This window comes from Dysidea avara, chromosome 12, assembly GCF_963678975.1.
Source record: "Dysidea avara chromosome 12, odDysAvar1.4, whole genome shotgun sequence".
Taxonomy (NCBI): domain Eukaryota; kingdom Metazoa; phylum Porifera; class Demospongiae; order Dictyoceratida; family Dysideidae; genus Dysidea; species Dysidea avara.
The window spans coordinates 22,586,970-22,611,041 of record NC_089283.1 but is presented as its reverse complement, the minus strand read 5'-3'; the positions used below and the strand labels follow the sequence as shown (position 1 = coordinate 22,611,041).

At 38.2% G+C, this 24,072-nt stretch overlaps 3 protein-coding genes and 1 long non-coding RNA gene across 4 annotated transcripts; 3 read left to right on the top strand and 1 right to left on the bottom strand.

The window, feature by feature from the left end:
* Positions 1-394: 394 nt before the first annotated feature.
* Positions 395-3,029, bottom strand: LOC136241134 (E3 ubiquitin-protein ligase TRIM71-like). Its single transcript, XM_066032306.1, has one exon. It carries the CDS (start codon positions 3,007-3,009, stop codon positions 562-564), a length of 2,448 nt encoding a protein of 815 aa, XP_065888378.1. The 5' UTR covers positions 3,010-3,029; the 3' UTR covers positions 395-561.
* Positions 3,030-3,211: 182 nt separating this feature from the next.
* On the top strand, positions 3,212-4,375 carry LOC136241647 (uncharacterized). The gene is made up of 6 exons (XM_066032893.1): positions 3,212-3,320; positions 3,371-3,434; positions 3,487-3,563; positions 3,616-3,697; positions 3,757-3,929; positions 4,208-4,375. Exons 2-5 carry the CDS (start codon positions 3,372-3,374, stop codon positions 3,865-3,867), a joined length of 333 nt encoding a protein of 110 aa, XP_065888965.1. The 5' UTR covers positions 3,212-3,320; position 3,371; the 3' UTR covers positions 3,868-3,929; positions 4,208-4,375.
* A 2,591-nt stretch (positions 4,376-6,966) lies between these two features.
* LOC136241649 (uncharacterized) lies at positions 6,967-7,285 on the top strand. Its single transcript, XR_010694364.1, has 3 exons — positions 6,967-7,038; positions 7,092-7,155; positions 7,209-7,285. It is a non-coding gene; the product is annotated as an uncharacterized lncRNA (long non-coding RNA).
* An 11,808-nt stretch (positions 7,286-19,093) lies between these two features.
* On the top strand, positions 19,094-23,153 carry LOC136239939 (uncharacterized). The gene is made up of 17 exons (XM_066030681.1): positions 19,094-19,133; positions 19,198-19,368; positions 19,427-19,519; positions 19,567-19,684; positions 20,049-20,103; positions 20,155-20,208; positions 20,263-20,329; positions 20,385-20,421; positions 20,467-20,512; positions 20,561-20,621; positions 20,675-20,765; positions 20,814-20,882; positions 21,063-21,126; positions 21,755-21,831; positions 21,883-21,964; positions 22,770-22,939; positions 22,991-23,153. The coding sequence occupies exons 1-17, from the start codon at positions 19,094-19,096 to the stop codon at positions 23,067-23,069; spliced, it is 1,374 nt and encodes a 457-aa protein (XP_065886753.1). The 3' UTR covers positions 23,070-23,153.
* Positions 23,154-24,072: the final 919 nt, after the last annotated feature.

Here is a 24,072-nt window from a genome sequence, read left to right as displayed (position 1 = left end):
AGTTAACTGCATGTAGAACTGAGAGGTTCAACCAAGTTAGCAATTGATTATGGTTGGCCAGTGTAGCTAAATGATTGTATCTGGGTGCTCAGCTAGCAATAATCCCAGCCTGGGAATTTATCACGTTAAAGAGCTTCACTAAGTCATGATAACAACACGTGGATTCTTTGCAACATCCTGTATTCCGGCACTTAAAGTTTGTGCTATCAATCTGGCCGTGCGCGAACATATCACCTTTGATCTGCTAACATCTGACTTGTCATCAGGAACAAATTATTGCGTTCTCATTATTTTGTTTTAACCAAATCTTTTAACAATGACATGATTAACTATGTGCTATACCAAACACCATTATTTTAAATTTTAGAATGCTCATTGCAACTGGGCAAATATATAGCTCTCTTCATGTAACTTTTATTAGTTTCTAAACAGCAAAATCCATATATGTTTGAGCCTATACAGCATATTATAATTAACTAATCTAAGAAAAAGCTAATACAAAACTTAAAATGCATTAACACTTATATCAGTCTTAATTTAATAGCAATTGTTCAAATGTTATTAAAACACTGCCAGTCTGTTGTTACTTTTGTCAGCTATCACTGTCTGTCCATCATCCATCACCATGACTCCATAAAGATCACTGAATCTCTTTCCTTGTCTGCTCTCAATGGCTTGCACAAAAGTTCCATCATCCTTTAACACCAAAACACAGTTATTGTCCTTACAAATAACCAACAGGTGCCCATCCGGTGCATAGTGTATCCCAAAGGGAGTTTTTAATCTGAATACAACACCAGGAAATGTATCAAAAAATCTAAGGAATTTTCCTTTTGGAGTGAACACCTGGACCCTATTATTGCCACGGTCTGTTATGAACAACTGATCTTCACTATTGTTCAGTGCCAGGTCTTGTGGACGGTTAAAGGAACCTGGTTCTGTACCATGTTGTCCAAAGCTATAAGCAAATTTGTCTAATTGAAACACCTTAATGATATGTTTATCACTGTCACATACGAATAACTGTTCTGACTGGGACACAACTAAACTGAGTGGAGATCTCATGTTGTCACCAGAGGTACCTCCACCACCAAACTGGGAAATAAAGTCTCCACTGAGTTTGAACTTTTGGATGTAATGTAGAATGTAGTCAGCAGTATACAAGTATCCATTCCTGTCTACAGCTATTCCAGTGATGCACCGAAATTTTCCATTTCCATCACCTGCTCCACCAATGACATGGGAGTATTGAAACTGTTTATCAAACACTACTAACTGTGTGGTGGTGTGGTTATAAACGATAACCTCATTGTTGGGTCCTTTGGCCAAAAGACTAGGTTCTAATAAATGCATATTAGATGATCCATATTTGTCTATGATCTTTGCTGGCTGCAGCCTAAATTGAGTATAATTGCGGACAGTCATCAATACCTTAATATCTTTGCAGTTCACTAAGTGTTCTTTCCAGTAAACTTGCAATGAGTGATTTTCTCTTGTTTTAGGATTATACCATATGTGGTACTCTCCATCTGACTGCTCAGTAATCACTAGATCCTGTAGGAAACCCTCGTCTCTATTGTTGCAATAAACTTTTAGGTTACCTGACTGGTCAGTAACAGGAAAGCCAAACCTATCTCTCAGTATAACAGTCGCTTTAATTTGGTCAGTGGTGTCAATTTTTGTTTTTGCAGGCAAAAAATTACCAAATGCAGTCACGTGACTTCTAGGTACAGCTGGTTTGCGTGCTGCATATCGAGAGAGGATACAATTCTGTAAGCATGGAACATCAAACGCTTCAGAGCCTAAATTGTTAATGAATTCTACTGGCTCAGGGCACCTGACTACAATATCTACTGCATTAAACTCCGGGTCTAAACTAGTCCTGTCTACTTCACTTTTCAGTCTTACAACCCTGTTCTTAACCCAGTCACCGTAGGTGAGCAGTAGTCTTTTTTTGTCAACTTCCATTATCTTTGTACAGAACTCATCACAAGTTGCCAAATCATTTTCTAAAACTTTTGCATCGTCCTTTTGTGCAGCAATCCTCTTTTTATATGACTCCTTGATGACATTGGCTTTATCGATTGCTTCCTCTTCATGCCGCCTCAACAGTTTGTGAACTTCATCATAAGTAGCCCGTATCTTCTCAACATTGGCTTCACCCTCCACCTCAATCTGTTTCTCAGTATCCTGCAGTTTCTTCACTGCCCTTCTCACTCGTTCTAACAGCTCTTGCAATGGGGCAGTAACATTTTTCACCACCAGTCTTTCTTCATCTACTACTTTTGTGAGTTTGTCCTCAAAATCATGGTCCCTGTGATCCTTTGTAGCACAATAGTGGCATATTAGACACCTACAAGTCTTGCAATAGAAGTCTAATAGTTTACTATGATGCATGCACATTTCTAGCTCTTTTAATTTCAAAGCCACCGAAGCGGACAAAACAGACTTGGGGTTTCGCGCTAACTCTTCTATTGCAACGCACTCATGCTTTGCGAACTCACCCCACTGGCTGTGGGCATCAAAGCACTTTTCACACAAGCATATCTCGCATTGCACGCACCAAAAGGAAGCAGAATTAGCAGTACCCGAAACTTCCCTCGCTACCTCCGTAACCTCCTCGATCGGCTTCGCAGTCAGCACTGTACTACGATTGTTCGTATTATTGTGCCTGCGTATACAGCAATTGTCACATTCCGAAAGCATTTGCATATCGTTTTTCTTTTTCTGCAGAATTTCAATCAAAAGTTTAATCGTTCGATTCGTCGGGATAGATGCAATCTCGTCTCGTAGAAGCGGTACCCGACATAACGGACAAGAAACATCAACCGCCATTTTCTTGTTGGATTCTATACTACCCTGTAGACAGCTCTTACAGAACGTGTGCAGACATGGGATTGTCTTCGGATCATTGAACAGCTTTCCACAGATGGAGCAAGTTATTTCTTCATCGATCTGCCGTTGTACAGACGTCTGAGTCAGTGTTTCCCGGCACGCATCACTTGCCATGTTTGCTACAAGTTGAAACTGAAAGGCGTGGCTGTATAGCTATACCGCAAATCATGATGACTTGTTATAAGATGTGTTTGCGCATGCGTGTAGGCTTAAATTAGAAGATTACCGTAGGGCAAGAAATTTTCGTGGATTATCGAAAACCTTTATAATATGAAATTTTCGTGGTAATAAATTTTCGTCACATTACGTAGCTCAGCTAGTATGTATGTCTAAAGAAACATGGGTTTGATATAGAGGTGTGGTTAGTGGTGTAAACTATACACTGCCCAACAACACGTAGAGAAGAAAGTACCATCTGTTGCAAAGTATGTGATCATTTTACTGGTGCTATCATGCCCATTCATATATTAAATAGTATGTCACTGGGAGGTCCAGTTGATCAAGGATTACTGGATGCTCTAGAGGCAGCCTATAAGGATGTAAGGAGGATTCTCGGTCTGCTTCTGTTCTTTAAGTAATTCTGCTTCACAGGGGTTGTTGATAGTAGTATCAGTTGGGAACTCAGGCGCAGATGCTTGCAATCAGTCACCTGCTGCCTCAGACTTTGCGTGAGCACACACCATAAGTTGAACCCTGTTGTACCGCATTGCAACATTGTAGGACCACTGTTGGTGCTATAGATGACACAGACACTTTTGCCTACTTCTCAAACTATGGAGAATGTGTGGAGATCCAAGCACCTGTGAGTTCCGTTGTATATACTGCATGATCCTATATCCATATACAACATGTTATCAATAGGGTGTTGATATTATGTCAGCTTGGTTGAATAGTGGGAAAGCTATACTATCTTGTACATCAATGGCCTCACCCCATGCATGTTGCTGGAATTGCTGCCAAAGTGATGGGTGAGATCTACAAGAATACTGAGAGGTGCCTGCACCTCAAGATGAGGAGGATGAAATGGTGAAGGAGTAAGTGAAATGTTTGTGAGATTAACGCATCATCTTCCACACACACACACACACACACACACACACACACACACACACACACACACACACACACACACACACACACACACACACACACACACACACACACACACACACACACACACACACACACACACACACACACACACACACACACACACACACACACACACACACACACACACACACACACACACACATACACACACACAATACTTGATGTGTTGTGCCTGATGTACTTCTTCGTTATTTTGCAGAGCAACCGAAGGGATGATACACAATCTTCCTGAGCCTGACAAGACTCCCAACTTGATCGTCCTCATGGAGTGTGCTTAAGATGTTGCCAGCACAGCTATGCATAAACTGTTGGATGTTATTTACTTGTCTTGAAACTGTTTGTGTTGTTATTCTATGAACCAAGTGTATATGGTGACATTATATGTAAGTTTTTTCATATGCAACACCAATTAGAGACAAGGGGTGGCTGCATACACACACTTGCGATATCTGCTCCATTATAGGGACCAGACACAGTTGTTAATCAATGGAAACTTTTGATATTACATTGGTGATCTACAGTAATAAAATAGTATTATATATATGATAATTCACTGCATGTTTACACATGTAATATATACACTATGATATAGCTATAGCCTGAGAGGTTCACATCTACAAATTAAAGTAATCCAAACATGAAGGCCAAAACAAGTTAGCAATTGAGCTAATGCTCATAGTTGGTTGGTGTAGCTTCTAAGTTAAATGATTACGTCTGAGCGACACCACCCTAAGCTAATCCTGGCCTGGGAATTTGTTAAAATGTGAGGTAAAGAGCTTCAACTTTATTCAGTTCTCTATACCAAGTGACTGACATTTTCTTTGTTTGAATCAGTATTTTCAATTGGTTGATGGACTGAAGTTTGTCCATCAGTATCTGATGATTTAATTTATAAAAAAGTTTAGAATTACATACAAACGTACCATTCACCTAGCTGACATGCAAATGCAACAAAGTTCAACAGATGGTAAAGAGGACAATTTTCAGTTGCCATGGAGTTAGCAAATTAATAATTAAGCATAGCTTTATATTTGAATCTTTGAAAGATGAGTAACTTGTTGTTCATCTTCATGATGTTTATGGGATAGCCAGTTGTCCCTTTCAGAAATGTAGTGTACTGTATATAGTATACGCTCATATATGGAATCTTTTCAAGTGCATGGCATCTGTGTGAAAATAGAAGGTGGATTAACATAGAGTGGAGACTAAGCAAGGTTGATGAACTGGCGGAAAGATGCAGTCTGGTATTCTAAATTATTTCTAAAATTTATAAAAGAGTTTAGAATTACATACAAATGTACCATTCACCTACTAGTAGCTGACATGCAAATGTAACAAAGTTCAACAGATGGTAAAAAGGACAATTTCAGTTGCTGTGGAGTTAGCAAATTAATAATTAAGCATAGCTTTGTATTTGAATCTTTGAAAGATGAGTATATAACTTGTTGTTCGTCTTCTGGGATAGCCAGTTGACCCCTTCAGAAATGTAGTGTATATAGTATACGCTCATATATGGAATCTTTTCAGTGCATGGCATCTGTGTGAAAATAGAAGGTGGATTAACATAGAGTGGAGACTAAGCAAGGTTGATGAACTGGCAGAAAGATGCAATCTGGTATTCTAAATTATCCGAACAATCCATTTTCCCTGTAAAGAATGTCCAAAACGACAAGAAAAAACAAGCATTTTGTAAAGAAATCTACAAAGGAGAAATCATCAGAATGGTTAAGAAACAATTCAAAATAATTGACTTACAATGAACAAACAGACCTTCTCAAAAGAAAATTCACAGAAAGAGACTACATAAAGGTTACTTTCACAGAGAGCCACATGAAAAAGCTTTCAATAGCTATATTGTCGACTTGGAGTTGATCCCACATTTGGTAGTGAGTTATAGATGGGGGCACAGCCCCCAGCTACTGACAACACTAAAATATAGAGCTGGGAGATAATTTAGATGGAAAGACTATCGAGATACCTAAATTACCTATCGTAATTAAGATAATGAGTTTACTTATCAAGATAATTGTAAATTTCTGTAATCTATAGTATATCAACCACACTCAGATGGAAAGCTTGTGGAAAAGTGTCATGAATTCCTGACTTAATTGACGTAAACTGCATACTAAACAGTGCTATGACATCACAATATCAATTATCGAGATAAAATGGTTGTCACTTATTGAATATAGGTTTTCTACTATCTACAGCCCTACTAAAATGTTTCAAAATTTACTAGATTTATGATTGAATACTATAAACTATTTTCAATATATATTTGGTAATGGCTGGTGAGGCATTGACAATAGTCATCCAAATATATATTTGGACCAGTGAAATGAAAAATTCAAGATTTATAGCTGTAAGCCAGGATTTTTTGAAGGGGGTTCAGATTTAAAGTGGAATGTCTTAAGGGCAAGGTCTGGGTGCTAAACAAACTGCTCACAGGAAACTTCCTGAACTAGTTGATGATGAAGAAGGTATGTTGATGCAGTGTCTTAAGTGTAGACTAGCACATATTTTCTATTAGTTCTTGGTGAGAGCATGGATGCCTACATCATTGATACGTGAGTAACTGAGCATTGCTACTGGAATAATGATTAGTAAATTTGTGTAGTGGAATTGAAGTAGAGCACCAGTGGCAGGGCTGAGTGGGTAAGCAATAGTCAAGTATCATACTCACTGTTTTACAGGTGTGGTGCTGATTTTGTTGATGGCTCAAACCAAGATGGGAATGGGCATGAAACTCATGTAGCAGATATTGTGGCTCACTACTGCTTTCATGTCATGCACAGTTTAGTTAACACCATGGTTTTTTAGGAACTGTCATTGAAGATAATTTCGGTTTGGCCACGAAGACAATTGTCATTGCAGCCCGTGTACTGAATGACAATGGCTCTGGCTCCTGCAAAAGGTCAACTTGTTATGTTGCACAAAAAACCATTAGTGCGTATAATATAGAGGTGTGGTTAGTGGTGTAAACTACTCTGCCCAACAACATGTAGAGAAGAAATTACCATCTGTTGCAAAGTATGTGATAATTCTACTGCTTATAGCTAGTACTATCATGCTATATTAAATAGTATGTCACTAGGAGGCCCAGTTGATCAAGGATTACTGGATGCTCTAGAGGCAGCCTATAAGGATGTAAGGAGGATTCTCATGTCTGCTTCTGCTCTTTAGGTAATTCTGCTTCACAGGGATTGTTGGTAGTAGTATCAGCTGGGAACTTGGGTGCAGGTGCTTGCAATCAGTCACCTGCTGCCTCAGACTATGCGTGAGCACGCACTATAAGTTGAACTCATTTGTACCACCGTTGCAACATTGCAGGACCACTGTTGGTGCTATAGATGACTCAGACACTTTTGCCTACTTCTCAAACTATGGAGATTGTGTGGAGATCCAAGCACCTGAGAGTTCCATTGTATATACCGCATGATCCTATATCCTTATACAACATGTTATCAATAGGGTGTTGATATCATGTCAGCTTGGTTGAATGGTGGCAAAGCCATCCTGTCTGGTACATCGATGGCCTCACCCCATGTTGCTGGAATTGCTGCCAAAGTGACAGGTGAGATCTACAAGAACACTGGAGAGGTACCTAGAACTCAGGATGTGGAGGATGAAATGGTGAAGGAGTAAGTGAAATGTTTGTGAGGTTAACATATATTCATCTACTTCTACACACACGCACACACACGCACGCACGCACGCACGCACACTCACACACATACAATACTTGATGTGCTGTGACTAATGTTCTTCATTGTTATGTTACAGAGCTAGAGCAACTGAAGGGATGATCAATAATCTTTCCTCAGCCTAGCGTAACTCCTAACTTGATTGTCTTAATGGAGTGTGCTTAAGATTTTGCCAGCACAACTATGAACTGTTACATGTTATTTGCATAATGTTGTACTTGTTGTTTATATACTGGTGACAATGTGTAAGTTTTCCTATCACAAATGCAACACCAATTAGAGATAAGGGTTGGCTGCATACACACACTAGATATTATTGCAATTGCTGATGCATTATGGGGACCTCTGTGCATGAGACACAGTTATTGATCAATAGAAAATTTTGATATTACATTGGTACTATTACAATCCTGTATATAATTCACTGCTTTTCTACCGGCACGTGTATACACTGATAATAGTCATAGCACTGAGTAGAAATGAAACTTGTACAGATTTACATCTACAAAGCAATCCAAACATCAAAGCCACTAAGAAAACAAGTAACTGATCTATTCACAGTTGGCCGGCTGGTATATTACCTGGTTTCTCTGGTCATTGGAAGATAATTGGTTGGAATAGATAAGGGAATTTGATTGTGAAGTGCTTTGTAAAATCTGGATATCTTATATACGTCGAGTTTGAAGTTCAGGCCAGGAGAGATGTTGGAGCATGGAAGTAACTGAACTGTATCTACTGTAATTTTTCAATACCCATCTTGCTGCTTTTCTTTGAATATTTTCAAGTTTATGTACATCACTGTCATAAATAGGGTCCCATACTACTGAAGCATAATCCAGTTGTGGTCTTACCATTGCTATGCTGCTCAGTGCTTTCACTTGAGTAGAACAATTGCTTAGGTTTCTCTTAAGAAAGTTTATGCTTTTCCTGTTATTTTAGATACATGAGGTGACCAAGATAAATGTTTGTCTCAAAGAACTATACGATCAAATAGTGATTTGCCATGGATTAATAAAGAGTTGAAAAAGGACATTGAAGTTCGTAAGCGTCTATATGATATTGCTAAAAGAAGCAATAGTGAGGAAGACTGGAGTACTTACTGCAGAATCAAAAACCAACAAACTCAAAGCAGCTTATAACAACTATTGTAGCAGACTATTTCATGACTCATTTGGTGGTAGCAAGAGACAGTTTTGGAAATATATTAAGGTTAAGCCAGTAAAGATGATGTTGGAATCTCCACTATAGTTGTTGATGTAAAGCCATGCACTGATGCTAAAAGTAAAGCTGAAGCCTTGAACAATTATTTTAAATCAGTGTTTACGAAAGAAGATACAGAGAATTTACCTACTCTGGTAGATCTGAGTTCTGAAGACCTATTTCCAAATATATCTGACATTACATTTTCAGTGGAAGGCATACGTCAATCATTGTCCAACCTTGATATATACAAATAAAGCCAGTGGCCCAGATGAAATTCCATCATTCATCCTTAAACAGTTTGCTGTGGAAATTTCTCCCATCTTACAAGTCATTTTTACAAAATCACTATCTACAGGCTTACTACCATCAGATTGGAAAAAAGCAAACATTTGTCCAGTCTTTAAGAAAGGAAGGCATGATGAAGCAAGTAATTATAGACCGATATCCCTTACATATGCTCAAAAACAATGGAACACACCATATCACAACATAATGAACCACCAGTGTTGGGAGTAACGCGTTACATAAGTAACGCGTTACGTAATATTATTACTTTTGTGGTAACAAAGTAATATAACGAAATACGCAATGAAAACAGGTATATAATATAACGCAAGATACTTTACTTACAAACGTAAGCGTTACCTAAGTTACTGTAACGAGTCTAATATGACGTAATATTATTACTAAAAGTAACGAAGTTACTAATCTCGTTAGTGATCCTCTGAGTAACGCCTAACCACAATGGAGTAACGAGGCCTATTGAATGAAGCTTATTCACTAGCTTCTTACTTATAACCAAGATTTGTACATTGTCCAACAACGCAATCATGTCACGTGATAAGGTGGTAGTTTCACACGTGACAGCTAAGGCTGTGGACACAAAATAATATAATATGTAATATTATTACAGTTACTTTATTTTATGGGTAATATGTAACTGTAATTAAATAGTTCTGTTGCAAGTAATATGTAACTAGTTACTTTTACAAAGTAACTTGCCCAACACTGTGAACCACCTTAATGCCAATGACATCCTAATAGAAAACCAACATGGCTTCAGAGCTGGTCATTCTTGTGCTACCCAACTCATTACCCTAACAGAAGATATTCCACATGTTCTAGACCATCAGAAACAAGTTGACATCATGTTGCTTGATTTTGCTAAAGCTTTTGACACAGTTCCACACCAGTGGTTGCTTACTAAATTATAATACTATGGCATTAGAAACAATACCTTTAACTAGATCAAAACATGGTTAACTGATCAGACACAATGCGTACTTCTTAATGGAAAATCCTCAAACCCAGTAACAGTTACATCAGGAGTACCACAGGGAACAGTACTTGGTCCTCTGATGTTCTTGTTGTATATTAATAACATTACCAGAAGTATTTCATTTCTACTACAGCTGTTTGCTGATGACTGCTTGTTATATAGAGTCAGTAACTGATTCCCAGAATGATGCTTCCATCCTTCAGCAAGATCTTGACAGACTATCAGAATGGGTACACATATTATGGTAACTTAGGTTTAATGTATCCAAATGTGTTGTAATAAAATGCACCAGATCTCAGTCACCTATCATTCACAACTATGAGCTGAACAAACATACCTTAACAATTACTGATAGACATACATACCTCGGAGTACTCTTGGGGACATGCTTAGAGACACATGATAGCTCACTATGTCTCAAGCTATGCACAAGAATGAAAGTAAGTAATTTCCTGCACAGATTCCAGAGGTGTAGCTACAATGTAGGCGAGTGAGGCAGTTGCCTCATCAAATATTGGAGACTGAACTGAGAGCTACATTGGAGTCTACATTGGACCTTTTAGGTGCATTGAAAGCTTGCATTAACAAAGTTTATATGCTATTTAGTTCACTTTATTGTACATTGTAAGAGTCCATCCAGGGGCAGCTCCAGGGAGTTACTGAAATTTCAGAAATTGGTCAAGCAAGATCAATATATTCTAATAGAACACTCACCCTAATAGAACACTCACCTTAATACAACAGTCTAGCAAATTTTTAATATATAGTGGCTTTAATAAACTACTTAAATTGCTCTTATGATCAATCTCTTTCTCAGGTGAGCATACTCCAGACCCCCTGGATTGGCATGTCTTGCATGCTATTTTATACCGCAGTGCTCATATATACTTCTCAAGGTCTGAACTACATGCATAAAATACCGTATGTGCATTCTTTGCAATCACCATAATACTAGGATTAAAATTACCTTCAGATTCAATCTTGTAACTCTTAATTTTCAAACATTTCCTGGGGGCATGCCCCCAGACCCCTTATGCTACACATGCTGAGTTACACAGTAGTGTACATGCATCATTCATAAGCATTGCAAGGTCTGCCTCGCCCATTTAAAATTTCTGCTGCATGATGCATGCAATGAGCTGCATGAAGCAATAATGTAACAATTCCACTCTGGTCACTGCTTGAATTGTAATGAACAACTGCTTCTTGCAGTGTATATATATATATATATATATAGCACTTTGACACCTCAGATCAAAGGAAACCTCAGGGTTATATTTCACATATTGTCCTGACCACAGACAATATCCAGGTATCGCCCTGTGATTAGAGCAATATCATGCTGACCACAACTGTCTTTGATGCTGAGGCAGCTACAAAGCATCAGTTCCCTTTGATTATTTATATATAGATACTTAAAGTTTTGCATTGTGGGCTTGAATAGAGCTGAGTTTGAGTTTAACATGTAGGGGTCGGGAATTGTTGTGAAGCAAAAAGAATTGATTGAGTCAGCATTGCATAGTTCAGTTACTAGGCATCACTAAAGTAATAATCATTTTTGCAATGTGGGGATTGTTATTCTACACAGTACATTTCAACTGCATGAAAAGACACTTCAAACATTCCCAACCTATATGTCTAAGTGTTGATTTTAGCACCTTGGGTTACTTATTCATCCACAAAGTGGTTATTTGGTTTAAAATGGTTTCACTATAACCAGTGAAACCAGCAGCCATTTCTTTTTGTACCCACAATTTAAACCCACTATCAATGCTTGCAAACCTCTGTATAAAAGTAATGTGGTGAATGCAGATTCATCTGCCTTCGCCTATAAAGTGAGCATACCAGAGTGGTATACATTACTTATACCATGGCCACTTGGGATTTGCCTGATATATGCCCACACCCTTGGGCCTGCGACCCTTGGGCTTGGGCATATATATATCTATATATATATATATATATATATATATATCAGGCAATATCCCTCATGGCCATGGTATAACTATTAAATGTGTATTTCTAGAAATACAGTATAATATGTGACCGGATTTTGCAAAATCAACCATATGGGCACAAAAGCCAAAAGTGAGATAACACCAACATGAAGTTGCTGCACTATCAGGCTAACAATTTCCATATCAAACTCACCTTCAACTTGTCGGGTCTGCTTTTGGTAGATTGTTCTCTGGTGGCCTGTATAACCACACCAGATATCTGTACAGGTCTGTGAACAACAAGGAAGTGCTTTGGGGAGTTCATACACTCTGGACAGATGAGAAGGAAGCTGAATGTGTGATGTATGTCTGTTTTGTGAGATTTTAGCCTATTTCCTGCCTCTGACGGGCTGTTTTGTGGTCTGGTGAATTACCATCCTTGTCCATTTTGTAGTCTATCTCTTGCCCACCCCGCCACCCGCCACCCTCCACCCCCTTTTGAGTACCCATGATACAGCAACACTGGTGAAAAACCTATCTATAATGGTGTGAGACTCTACAGGGATTACCTTGGCTACTAGCTGTTCTTAAAGGTTGTGAATTGCTCCATCTTTGCTGAAAAATCTATACATGTAGCTGCCAAAGCTGGTGAGTAACAAAGCTTTAAATTATTAAAATACATTTTTCTCTGAATCAACAGTGCGCCCATAAGGGTGATTCTCCAAAATCCAGTCACATATATGTACTATAGGATAATATACACATACCACAACAATGTTATAGCCTTGCATGATTTATGGCTGTTCAACTAGTGTATTAATTTCTTCCAGGAAATCGGCTACGGCCATTCTTCCTTGCCCAGAGGAACACATCACATACACACCAAAACAATAAAAAAATGATCAAAGACATATCAACACAACAACAAAACCAAAACAAAAGACTACACAATTACAAAATAACAAAAGCACTACACACACATGCCAGCAATCAATAAAGTGAGTCACAATACTGTCTAAGAGCATCCACATATTCATTAAGAGGAGAATTAATGTGGTTTGTGGTGTGGTAGTGTATTCTAGCTTTATAGCAAAAAAAAATGCTGAGTAAAACTTTAACAGAATTTTGCAAAATTAAAAGATGTTCTTGTACAATAAGAGGATGTTCTGCCAAGCACAATGGGTGGCTCAAGTGGTACACATTTATACCAACGATATTGATGGTACATTGAACATAGTGATTTGAACTGAATGAAGTAAGATAGTGGCAACCATTACAATTTCTGATAAAATGGAGATAAAATGATCATATTTCTGCAAAACTTGGACCTTACAGCATGATTCTGTATTCTCTGAAGTCTCTGTAGTAAATTGCAGCCAATCGATGATCCCCAAACTATAACACAGTATGACAATTGTGACAGCACTAGAGATTCCAAAGTTCCAATAGCATTTTCATCAAGCTGCTGTCTTGTAAGTGTTAGTAAGTGTATGTTCTTACATAAAATTATCCACATACATTTAAGCTCTAGTACAGTGAATCTCTGAAGATTTCTTTTATGAAACACGTCAAGACACCTCACAGATTGTTAAGGAATCTTTATTTCTTACATTATGACAACAACCACAGGTTAAGCAAGCATCTAGCATGGTCATGCACTCATGATAGAAATTGCTTAAACATAAATCTCAGAAGTTCTTGTATATAATAAAATTATGAAAAATTTGAAAATTTCTTACTTTTTATACAAAATCTTATGAGTATGATCCATAATGCCAGTACATATTCCATAGGATTTTTTTAATAATAATCAGTTCTGATTACATGTTCTATATAATGGAGACAGCGGTAGTTGGTAACCAAAAGGTACGTTCTTAGATTTTAACAAAAAAAATTAGAAGAATCTACAAGTTCACCATAACTAGTATATATAGCTATATCGAGTTCACAGCGAATGAGGTGAACATAGTAACCTTTGATTGGGTAGGGAGGAACTGTTGATAGGTTCACTTAATTCTATAAGTAAAAATGGCTACCATCATACTGTGATTTATAATTATACATATAGCCACTTACCTACACCTATTTTAGCCATTCATGTACACCTATTTTCAGGTCACATGTCAGCGTAACAGGTTTAAATTACGTAGGTTGATGAAATTACTGAATGAACAAAAGTTGAAATTTACATATGAAGACAGTAATATAACATTTCAAATACTTCAGGAGCTTGTTTAAAAAAAAAAACAATAACAGTACTAATTGCTCATGCTGTCAATACTGTTAACAAAATAATATAATACATAGTTATTATTGATGTACAGTATTATGTATAGTCTTAATTCACAACACATATCACTCCCTATAATTATTGTAGTCTGTTAACTTCTTATCTGAGTCAGCCGGATCAGTTTTGAAAAACTTTTGACTGTCAAAATTTGCTGCTATCATCATCAATCTCAGCTTCTTCATCCATGAGATACTGTGCATGATACTTGGGATGTTCAGGGTCTCTGGTATGTCAATGCCATGATTGCCTGCTTCTGAGGCCAGCATGGCAGCATCCCAGTGTTGACATCACTGGCCGGCTTTGATTCATCTTATGCCTCCTGTGGACAACATGACATAAACAACCATGCAAGCCAACTGCTTACATTAGCACACACAACAATACACACTATGATATGAATAACATAATTATTATGTACAACATGTACATTACCAATTCTTCTTCTTCATGATAGCAGCAAACTTAGAACACACTATATCAGTGCTATATATGAGTGAATACACTTCACAAATGCATTGCACTCTACAAACACACACATGCACACTAAGAATTCACCAATTCATTGTGGTAATCACTCAAGTCATTTGGACTGCCACACTTGCCAATCTCATCCGCTGTGCCATCTCTAAATTTTTCCACCATCAGTATAATTTATTACCAGATATTCTGAATGAACAAACTTCATTTATAGACTTTTATAATGACTTTAAGCTACACTGTGTAAATTTTAACAAAAATTAATGTTTATATGCTCTTACTATGTCTGTCTTTATATCATAAACCATTGTGCTGCTAGCTATATTGTTACTGTATTGGTATTGTTCATGTTTTTGTACTCCAACAAAGAAGAACAGCTACAACTGATTGTTGTGAGTTTAAAATTTAATGATTAAAAATAGCTGTTTTGATATTGTGACCTTGTGGATGAAGACAGTATGATGAAGTGTATGATCTAGTTGTGATCTCATCGTTGGTATGGAGGTTGCATGTTATAATGATACAGTGCCTTGTGTAGAATTTGTAGCCTGTATATCTCACAATACGGCCAAGATAACTTAACATATTGCTGAACTGAGGTTGATCTACTATAATCATTATAAATCCATCGAGCTGCACAATGTTGTACCTTTCTTGTTGTTGAATGTCTGAACTGTAGTATCGGTTCCACACAGCCGATGCATATTCCAATTGCAGTCTCACCATTGTGTATGCAGATTCCTTACTACCCTCAGTTCTCAACTTATTGGTTTATCCCAACCAGCCATGAAATTTAACATCCACCAATAGCTATATATATATATATATATATATATATATATATATATATATATATACATACATAATGCATCCTTCCCACTACATCAATGCACATGAGACCCACATACACGCAAAAGTTAGCAGTATGGATGATTGAAATGAGAGCTTCATGAACATACTTATCCATATCCCTTACCCCATCCCCAAGACAGCTTCTCAGCTAAGCACTTCATTCATATCAAAGCTTCATGCATGTTCCAGTGCCCTGTGCATGGTCATCAACAGAAACAACAAAACTACTGGGGTAAAAGATAAGTAAAATGTTTCACGTAAATGCAACATACTTCTTCTCTCATATTTATATACAGTAGCTTGATTTAAGTGTAGCAATAAAGATAATTATTGTAGATGTAACCATAAGGTTTAAATGGCTTTATTAAGTATGGTCATGTAGGGTTAAAATAAAGCTTTGTTTGGAAAGAGTTGCACCAAAGCAGGGGCAGATCCAAGGTTTGGCAAGGGGGGTGGGATGAACCAGCCAGGTAATAGGCATATGGAGCATTAAACAAGAGTTGTATAAGGATCAGTGCATGATAGTTGTAAGAAGTTCAGTTATGAGCCGATCATCATATAGAACAGCATACAAAGGACCACATGCATTTTATCTGCAAAATTCCTAGCTGGTTATTAGTGACTAAATGTGTCCATGGGATAGTGCAGATAGTGTAACGTGCAGTGACTGTCCTGTTAGAGTAACTGCTCTATTGGAGTATCTCAATCTAATTTCTAAGTTTTTTTGGACGGGGAGAAAGGAGGGGGGGGGAGGTATGTGCTCCCTGTGCCCTCCTTAGATCTGCCACTGCAAAGGTGTATTGAACATTCACTGATGTGTTTATAGAGATACTGTTGGTTCCTTGGTGGAAATCCCAATTATTGTCTTCAGGAGTGATATCACTGGCATATGCATCTTTTTCTGGTGCATGGGTATATATTGGAGTTGTGGGTTGACAATAACTTGACATTCATTAATTCTCCCCTAAAGGGGAGTCAAAATGCTTGCAAGGTTTTCCAAAAGGAATCTTTTGATATGTAACAGAACTAGAAATATTTTTATTTATTTATTAAGGCTTTACAGCACAAGTTCTGAAGGTGTTTAAAGAAAGTATGTTAGAAAAGGTGCATGGACTGAGAAAGGAGCCCATGACTTATGTTAACTGATAAATCCATGCAGTCAATTGATCTTCACAGAATGTCACATAGGCAGATCCAGGGGGTTTCAGAAGAATATATTCTTGCATTGATTTGCAAAGGTGATAAAAGTCAGATAGAAATACTTTATAATAGAGCAGTCAGCAACCCTAATAGAGCAGCCACATTCTGTAAATTTAAAAATTTTAGTTTAGTGTAAAGGAAATTTATAGTCACATCTCAGAGTGCTTAAGACCTGAAATTTTCCTGGGTCATACCCCAGTTATTCACAATGGCATCCATGTACGCTTCAAACTTCACATAGCTGCACCTCAAAACTCTTTAGCTTGGTCCTGATATATGCCAAGCATATCAATCAATTCCTTACATTGCTCAGCTTTAAAGATTTTTAGTGAAAATTGTTACCACGTATGTATACAATCTCAGAATACATAATTTTTATGAGGGAGCATGCCCCCAAGTGTGCATGCAACTGGAAACGTGTCACCAAAAATTAACTATTACCCTTTAGCTACAACATACATCTTAATTGTGCTATGTTAATTGCTGATTATAATGTTAATACTATATATATATAACTTTATAATCACACAAATTCTGCTTTTGTTGTGATGTAATGTTATTTGTAAAATGTTGCATTTAGGATATTCAGTGAATTCCATCAGCCAGTCGCTTGCATGCCCATTTGGTTAAAGAATATAGATAATTCTGCAGAATGTGATGGTCATTTGGTGTTGCTATAACTTTGTAGGGTAATATATCATCTCCAAACAGTTGTATTTCACTTTTGATGTTCATAGCAATGTCATTTATATAAATTAAGAACAGTACAGGGTCAAGTACAGACCCTTGAGGGACACCAGATGTCACTTCACAAATAGATGATTTGGAGCCTTCCACTACAACTTGTTGTGTTCGACCGTGGAGAAACGATTTCAGCCAATGTAGCATGTTTCCTCTAATTCCGTAATAATTATAGGTATGCGGCTCTCTGCAGCATTTGCTAATGGAAAGGTTTGCGTAGGTTCAGACAACCAAGCACATGATGCACTCTCTCACAATGCGTGCATGATAGAATAATAATGTTGAAACTGAATTCTGAATGATACAAAATTGAGTCTGAGAGCATTTTCAATGGAAATTGTGTACCTCAATTAAGTATACCAGTACCGGTAATAACTACACAAGTAGATGAATCAACTGAGCCTTAATAAGTCTAAGTCCTTGAAATTAGGTTAGGTAATCCTAAGGCTGCAGCACATGTTGCTGTCAGACCTTCAGTGCAGGTCACTGTAAAGTGTTACTAATAATAATAATAAACAGACCAATGCCACACTTCATTGTATGGATGCTGGCAGATTTGGAAAAATTATATAACAGAACCAACTTTTATGATCTTGTACACCTCCAATGCTGATCCGGGTCCTGTTACATAAACTTTAGCATAAATCCACTGACAATGCCTTGGAAAGATGTTTATAAGGTGGGTTTATGCAAGTGCTTCCTTTTGTTGTTTCTGGAGATTTTCACACAGACTGACCAAGTAAACAAGTGCTAATTTATTATTGGATTGCTTGTGGCATTGGGTATCAGCATAAGTTAACACAAAAACATACAAAAAGTGGTCACGTGACCAAAAATACCATAATAGTTATATTGGACAGCTTATTAGACTGAAAATCATTGTATTTTAGGGTGGTGAATGTATTTTCTTGCCTTATAATGAACTACATCTTGTAGTGCTATAGCATGCATATCCTTTATACGTATATGTAGCTGTAATGGAATTGTTGGCCACGTGACCACCTTAGTTACAGTTAAAACTGTACTGATATCGAAATTAATAGCCGGACAGTTTAATAATATATTAGCACTTGTTTGTTTTATCTTAAGGTCAGCTTGCATGAAAATAAAATTAGCAGTTGTTTGCTTTAACTTAAACGTAAATCTGTGTGAAACTGAATCTCCAGAAACAACAAAATGAAGCACCTTCCTATTTTGAGTGGAATCCCTATAGCTATTATATAGTGATAATTATGCTAAGACAAATTTCATTATAATCCTCAGCATCATTGATCAAGTAAAGCCTAAAAGTGAGGGGGGGCTTCAGCCCCCCATGCAAAGTCATCCGCCTCTGTACATCCTATAGGCAAATCAGTTGTGCTGCCTGCTTAGTACTAAGAATATGACATCTATGCTCGCATCTATGCGGACTACTGGGCCCCATGACTATACAACTAGGGGTGGTTAGTAATTTGCAGCCCTTTTTCATTGCAGCAGTGGTTAATTCATCAGCCTTGATTATATAAGCAACCCGCAATAGAGTGCGTGACGTGCGGAGGAGTATTCGTCATACTCTGTCACATGACAAGCCGCGTGACATTTCACGAGCCACAGTCGAGCAAGTGCTAAACATGAAGACCTGTGTTTTTATTGGCTTCCTACTTTTCGCCGTTGCAGCCAGCATCCCGCTGGAATACAGTAAGCCGTTGGAGTGGTTTAACACTTCTGTATCACGTTTGTATTAATATATGTGTAGACGCTCCCCTTCTTCACGGAGATCTGCCCGAGATCGTCCCAGATGAATACATTGTCGTATTCAACTCGATGGAAACTGTCAGTAGCCAACAAGGCAAGAATCTTTAAATGTTAGTGTGTTTTTAACCGCCTTTCATACAGTTTCATCACATATGGAATTGATTGCGAAGTTGATGGAGGATGAGGAAACCGCAGAAGTAGTCCGGTCGTACAACATTGGTGACAGGTTCCGTGGTTACCATGCTGTAATGTCCAACAAGTATGTGACCCACATTGGTAATGTGTCATGCAGTCAGATTACATCAGGCGCATTTTGTGCTGTGTTGTGCAACCCTATCTTGAATTTTTGCTCTTCTCGTGACCTGGTATTTCATCATCCAGCACTAACTGTAGCAACAGTATATGTTATGGGTGGGACCTGATAATGTGGACACAAGAAAATGAGGACACCTGTATAATCTGGACACTTAGTAATGGTCCCAGAGTATCCCTAATTAGTACATAAACTGATTTGGACACTATTGGTGGACCCATTTCAGTGTATATCTGCCGTTTTGCATGTGGTATACATTAACTTGACTCAAGAAATTTATAATGGTGGACAATGATTGGTTAACTTCTAGGATCTTGGAAGAAGTGAGGAGACAGAGTGAAGTGAAATATGTGGCACACAACAGAGTAAGGAAATGATGTATACTTGACTATGCAGCATGTGACATGTGTGTTTAGGAGGTGCACCTTGCACAAACTGATTGTGAGGCTCAGCCAAGTCCAGAGACCTGGGTAAACTGTGGGAACTAACATGTAATTGTTGTCACACAGTGTGTTGTTATGCAGGGACTTGCTCGAACTGCTCAAAGGGAGCGTCCTCAACTAGGAGCTGACTATTCTTATGACCCAGAGGGTATGTTGATACAGTGTGTTGAAATTAGTAGACCAGTGTAACTTTTTTTTATTAGTTCAAGGTGAGAGTGTGAACGCCTACATTATCGACACGTGAGTATTTGAACATTGCAATAATGATTTAATAAAATTGTGTAGTGGAATTGAAGTAGAGCATCCTGAGTTTGGTGGCAGGGCTGTGTGGGTAAGCAAGAGCCAAGTACCATACTCTGTTTTACAGGTGTGGTGTTAGGGTGCTGATTTTATTGATGGCTCAAACCAAGATGGGAATGGACATGGAACTCATGTAGCAGGTGAGGTCTCACTACTTTTTTTGTCATACGTAACTTTGTTTGTTGTTTTCTAGGAACTGTCATTGGGGACAATTTTGGTTTGGCCAGAAAGGCAACTGCCATTGCTGTCCGTGTACTGAACAACGGTGGCTCTGGATCATATGCGTATGCCTTGTAATAATTTGTTTCTCTCTGACTTACATTATATTACAGTGGTGTGATTGCTGGTGTCAATTACTCAGCTAACGATCATGTTGAGAAGAAAGTGCCATCTGTTGCTAAGTATGTTGCTGTGCAGTGAGGACCCCTAGGGTCTCTGTTTCTAACAACTTTGGTTCATTTTGTGCCATGGGTGGTGTTGACCTTATTTATAAATGTTTGGATCTAGAACACAAAAATAGTCTCCACCTCGCTGCAGTGTGTGTTACTATTATTGGTAATTCTCTCATTGTGTTATTTTAGCATGTCATTGGGAGGCCCAGTTGATCAAGGCTTACTGGATGCTTTGGAGGCAGCTTACAAAGATGTAAGTGTTGTGTTTTGTTCAGTGTTTTATAGCTATAAAAAGGGTCAAATTAGCTACCTGTGATTCTGATTTAAGTATGCCATTTTGTTAGTCATGTAAATGGCACAAATGATACTAATCTAATGGTTTAACTATTAAGTCTACCATGCAGTGCAGCATATTGCTGAACTTCCAGCAGTGTTCAAAGGCAAAAGACCCTGAATGTGAACTCCATTGTATGAACCCTAGTCATATGCTGCACTGCATGGTAGAATCACTTGATGAGTGATAGTCTATAGTCTCCCTCCAAAGTGCTAATAATAAATACTTTAGGTTTAAGGAAGAAAATCCATCCCTCCTGGAGGAAGACTGAGTGTGGCCCCGACTAGAGATTGGGTGACCTGCAGTTTGAATCCTGGGGTTGGAGGGATTTTTTTCCTTACTTTGATCCCTTTTCTGTTACTTTGGCCCCTTTTCTGTTACACCTTATCAGTCAGTTAGTAAGTCAAGTCATTAAGTCTAAGTCCTTGAAATTAGGTTAGGTAATCCTAAGGCTGCAGCACATGTTGCTGCAGACCTTCAGTGCTGGTCACTGTAAAGTGCTAATAATAATAATATATAATACGTTTACTGGTTCTTATTAATTCAGGGTCTATTGGTTGTTGCTGCTGCTGGAAATTCAGCCACTGATGCTTGCAACTCATCACCAGCCGCCTCTGACTTTGCGTTAGTAACTATCAGTGTATTGTCTGTCTGTCTTACTGTATTGTGTTACAGGACGACTGTGGGTGCCATTGATGAATTTGATACATTTGCATATTTCTCCAATTATGGAAGATGTGTGGAGATCCAAGCACCAGTGAGTTGTCTGTTTCACCAGTCTTATAGCCTATCTGGCTATGTCAGCTTGACAAGTACCCTTTTGAAACTTATTCATTTTAAGGCCAGAACTTATTTAGCACAATTTAAAGCCAGTTGATTAAATGCATGAGAAGTTGTAAAATATGGAAGGGCTACAAAACTTGTAGACTTGTGCCAATGTGGCATGATTTGATGGCCTTGGTAGCTGGTGGCAGGTTTACTTACACCCCACCCCGTTCACACTATTGTGGTTAGCCTTGAAGTTGTTTTAAACTCGGGTTGGCTTTTGTTCACACTATTGTCTCTGACACAAGCTAGATAGTGTGCACGCCAAATAATAATGAGCTAAAACATACACAATAATGAATAAGATTTTAAATATTTAGCCGCTTAATAAAATGTGTAGTGAAGAAGTGTGGTACCACCTGAAATAGCTGCACTATGTTATGGCCACCGTGTTTAAGCTAGTATGTGTTCCTTTCTCCAGAATGTTAACATATTGCCAGAGTATAACTCTCACAGAGTCTATCAGAAACAGTACATTGTAGCCACATTGTAGAATGCCTTTGCGTAGATAATCCTGAGACAAAGGCAAATTATTATTGTTAACCCAATTTGAGTGTCCCAGAATACGTTCACATTGCAGGCAATCCATGTTAGCCCACCCTGTCTTGTACCAGGCTAGGGACAGCACAATCAATTCACACTGAAATTTATTTCAAACCATGCTGTGTTGTACTCGGATTAGAAGATAGTGGGAACTGGGTGTTAGTATTGTATGACCATTACGATGCCTGTTGTAGGGTGTGTCCATCATGTCTGCCTACCTTAATGGTGGCAAAGCCATACTGTCTGGCACTTCCATGGCTGCCCCACATGTTGCTGGGGTTGCCGCCAAATTGATGGGTGAGATCTACAAGAACAGTGGAGAGGTCCCTCTTCCCCAGGATGTTGAAGATGAGCTCGTGAAGGAGTAAGTGAACAAATGGTGATGTAGCAATGGATGTATTCTCCATTTTTGTAGGGCAACTGAGGGTATGATCAACAACCTTCCAGAGCCAGGTGTTACCCCTAACCTCATTATCTTTATGGAGTGTGCCTAAAGTGTGACCAACACTGACAGACACAGTTATCGACTATTAAATGTTTTGTTATGTTGTCACTTCATATTTACTACTGTATTTAAAGACACTATATATATATATATATATATAGGCCTTGTAATGCATTATGGTTTTTGGTAATCAAAGCTACTCAGTTTGAGTACTGACGGTTTGAATGATTCCATAAACCTTTTCTGCATGTATGTAATGGAGACAGAAGTGAGACTACTCGGAGTCTAGGTCCTAATCTGAACAACAGCCATTCATTGGTAGCTGGATCCCTCGTCTACAAACAAACACTATAGATTATCACGCTGGCACCATCATGAACATGAGACAAGAGCATATGCTTGAATAATTTAGCTATGGTAAATACCTGAAATTAACAAAGACAAATTGATGGATTAACAAAACAGCGGCGGAGGAAGTAGTTGATATGAGGGGGGGCTCCGCTGGGCTGACCCAGACTTAATTATTTCTATAGTTTGGTAAGGTGAGACCAAAAAAAAAAAATCACAACCAACTGACAAGAGTTTTCCACCTCACCAGCTACCATTTCTAGCTGATAAACTACATAAAAATTCTTACATAGCTCGCTACACACTGACTACTTTATTAGAGTGACTGCTCTATTAGAGTATCTCGATCTTTATCTTCAAGAAAGATAATTTCGGCGTGATATCATTCTGAGGGGGGCTAAGCCCTCCTCAGCAGATCGAAGGGGGGCTTTAGCCCCCTAGCCCCCCCCCCCCCCCCCTTTCCGCCGCCTATGCAAAACAGTATGTGCAAAACTTTATTTAAGCCAACAATGATTATCCACACAAAAGCAGCTAAGTTGTGAAAAGGGTGCTACCTTCAAAAGCCTGAGTGAAAAAGGTTGTGAACTGAATCAAAGGTGGCTGCAATGATGTTAATGCTAAAAGTCAATGATTATTGCATGCAACATTTTAACAAAATGATTTTCAAATGGCTGGGATTTAGAAAAACAAATTGAATCTGGTAC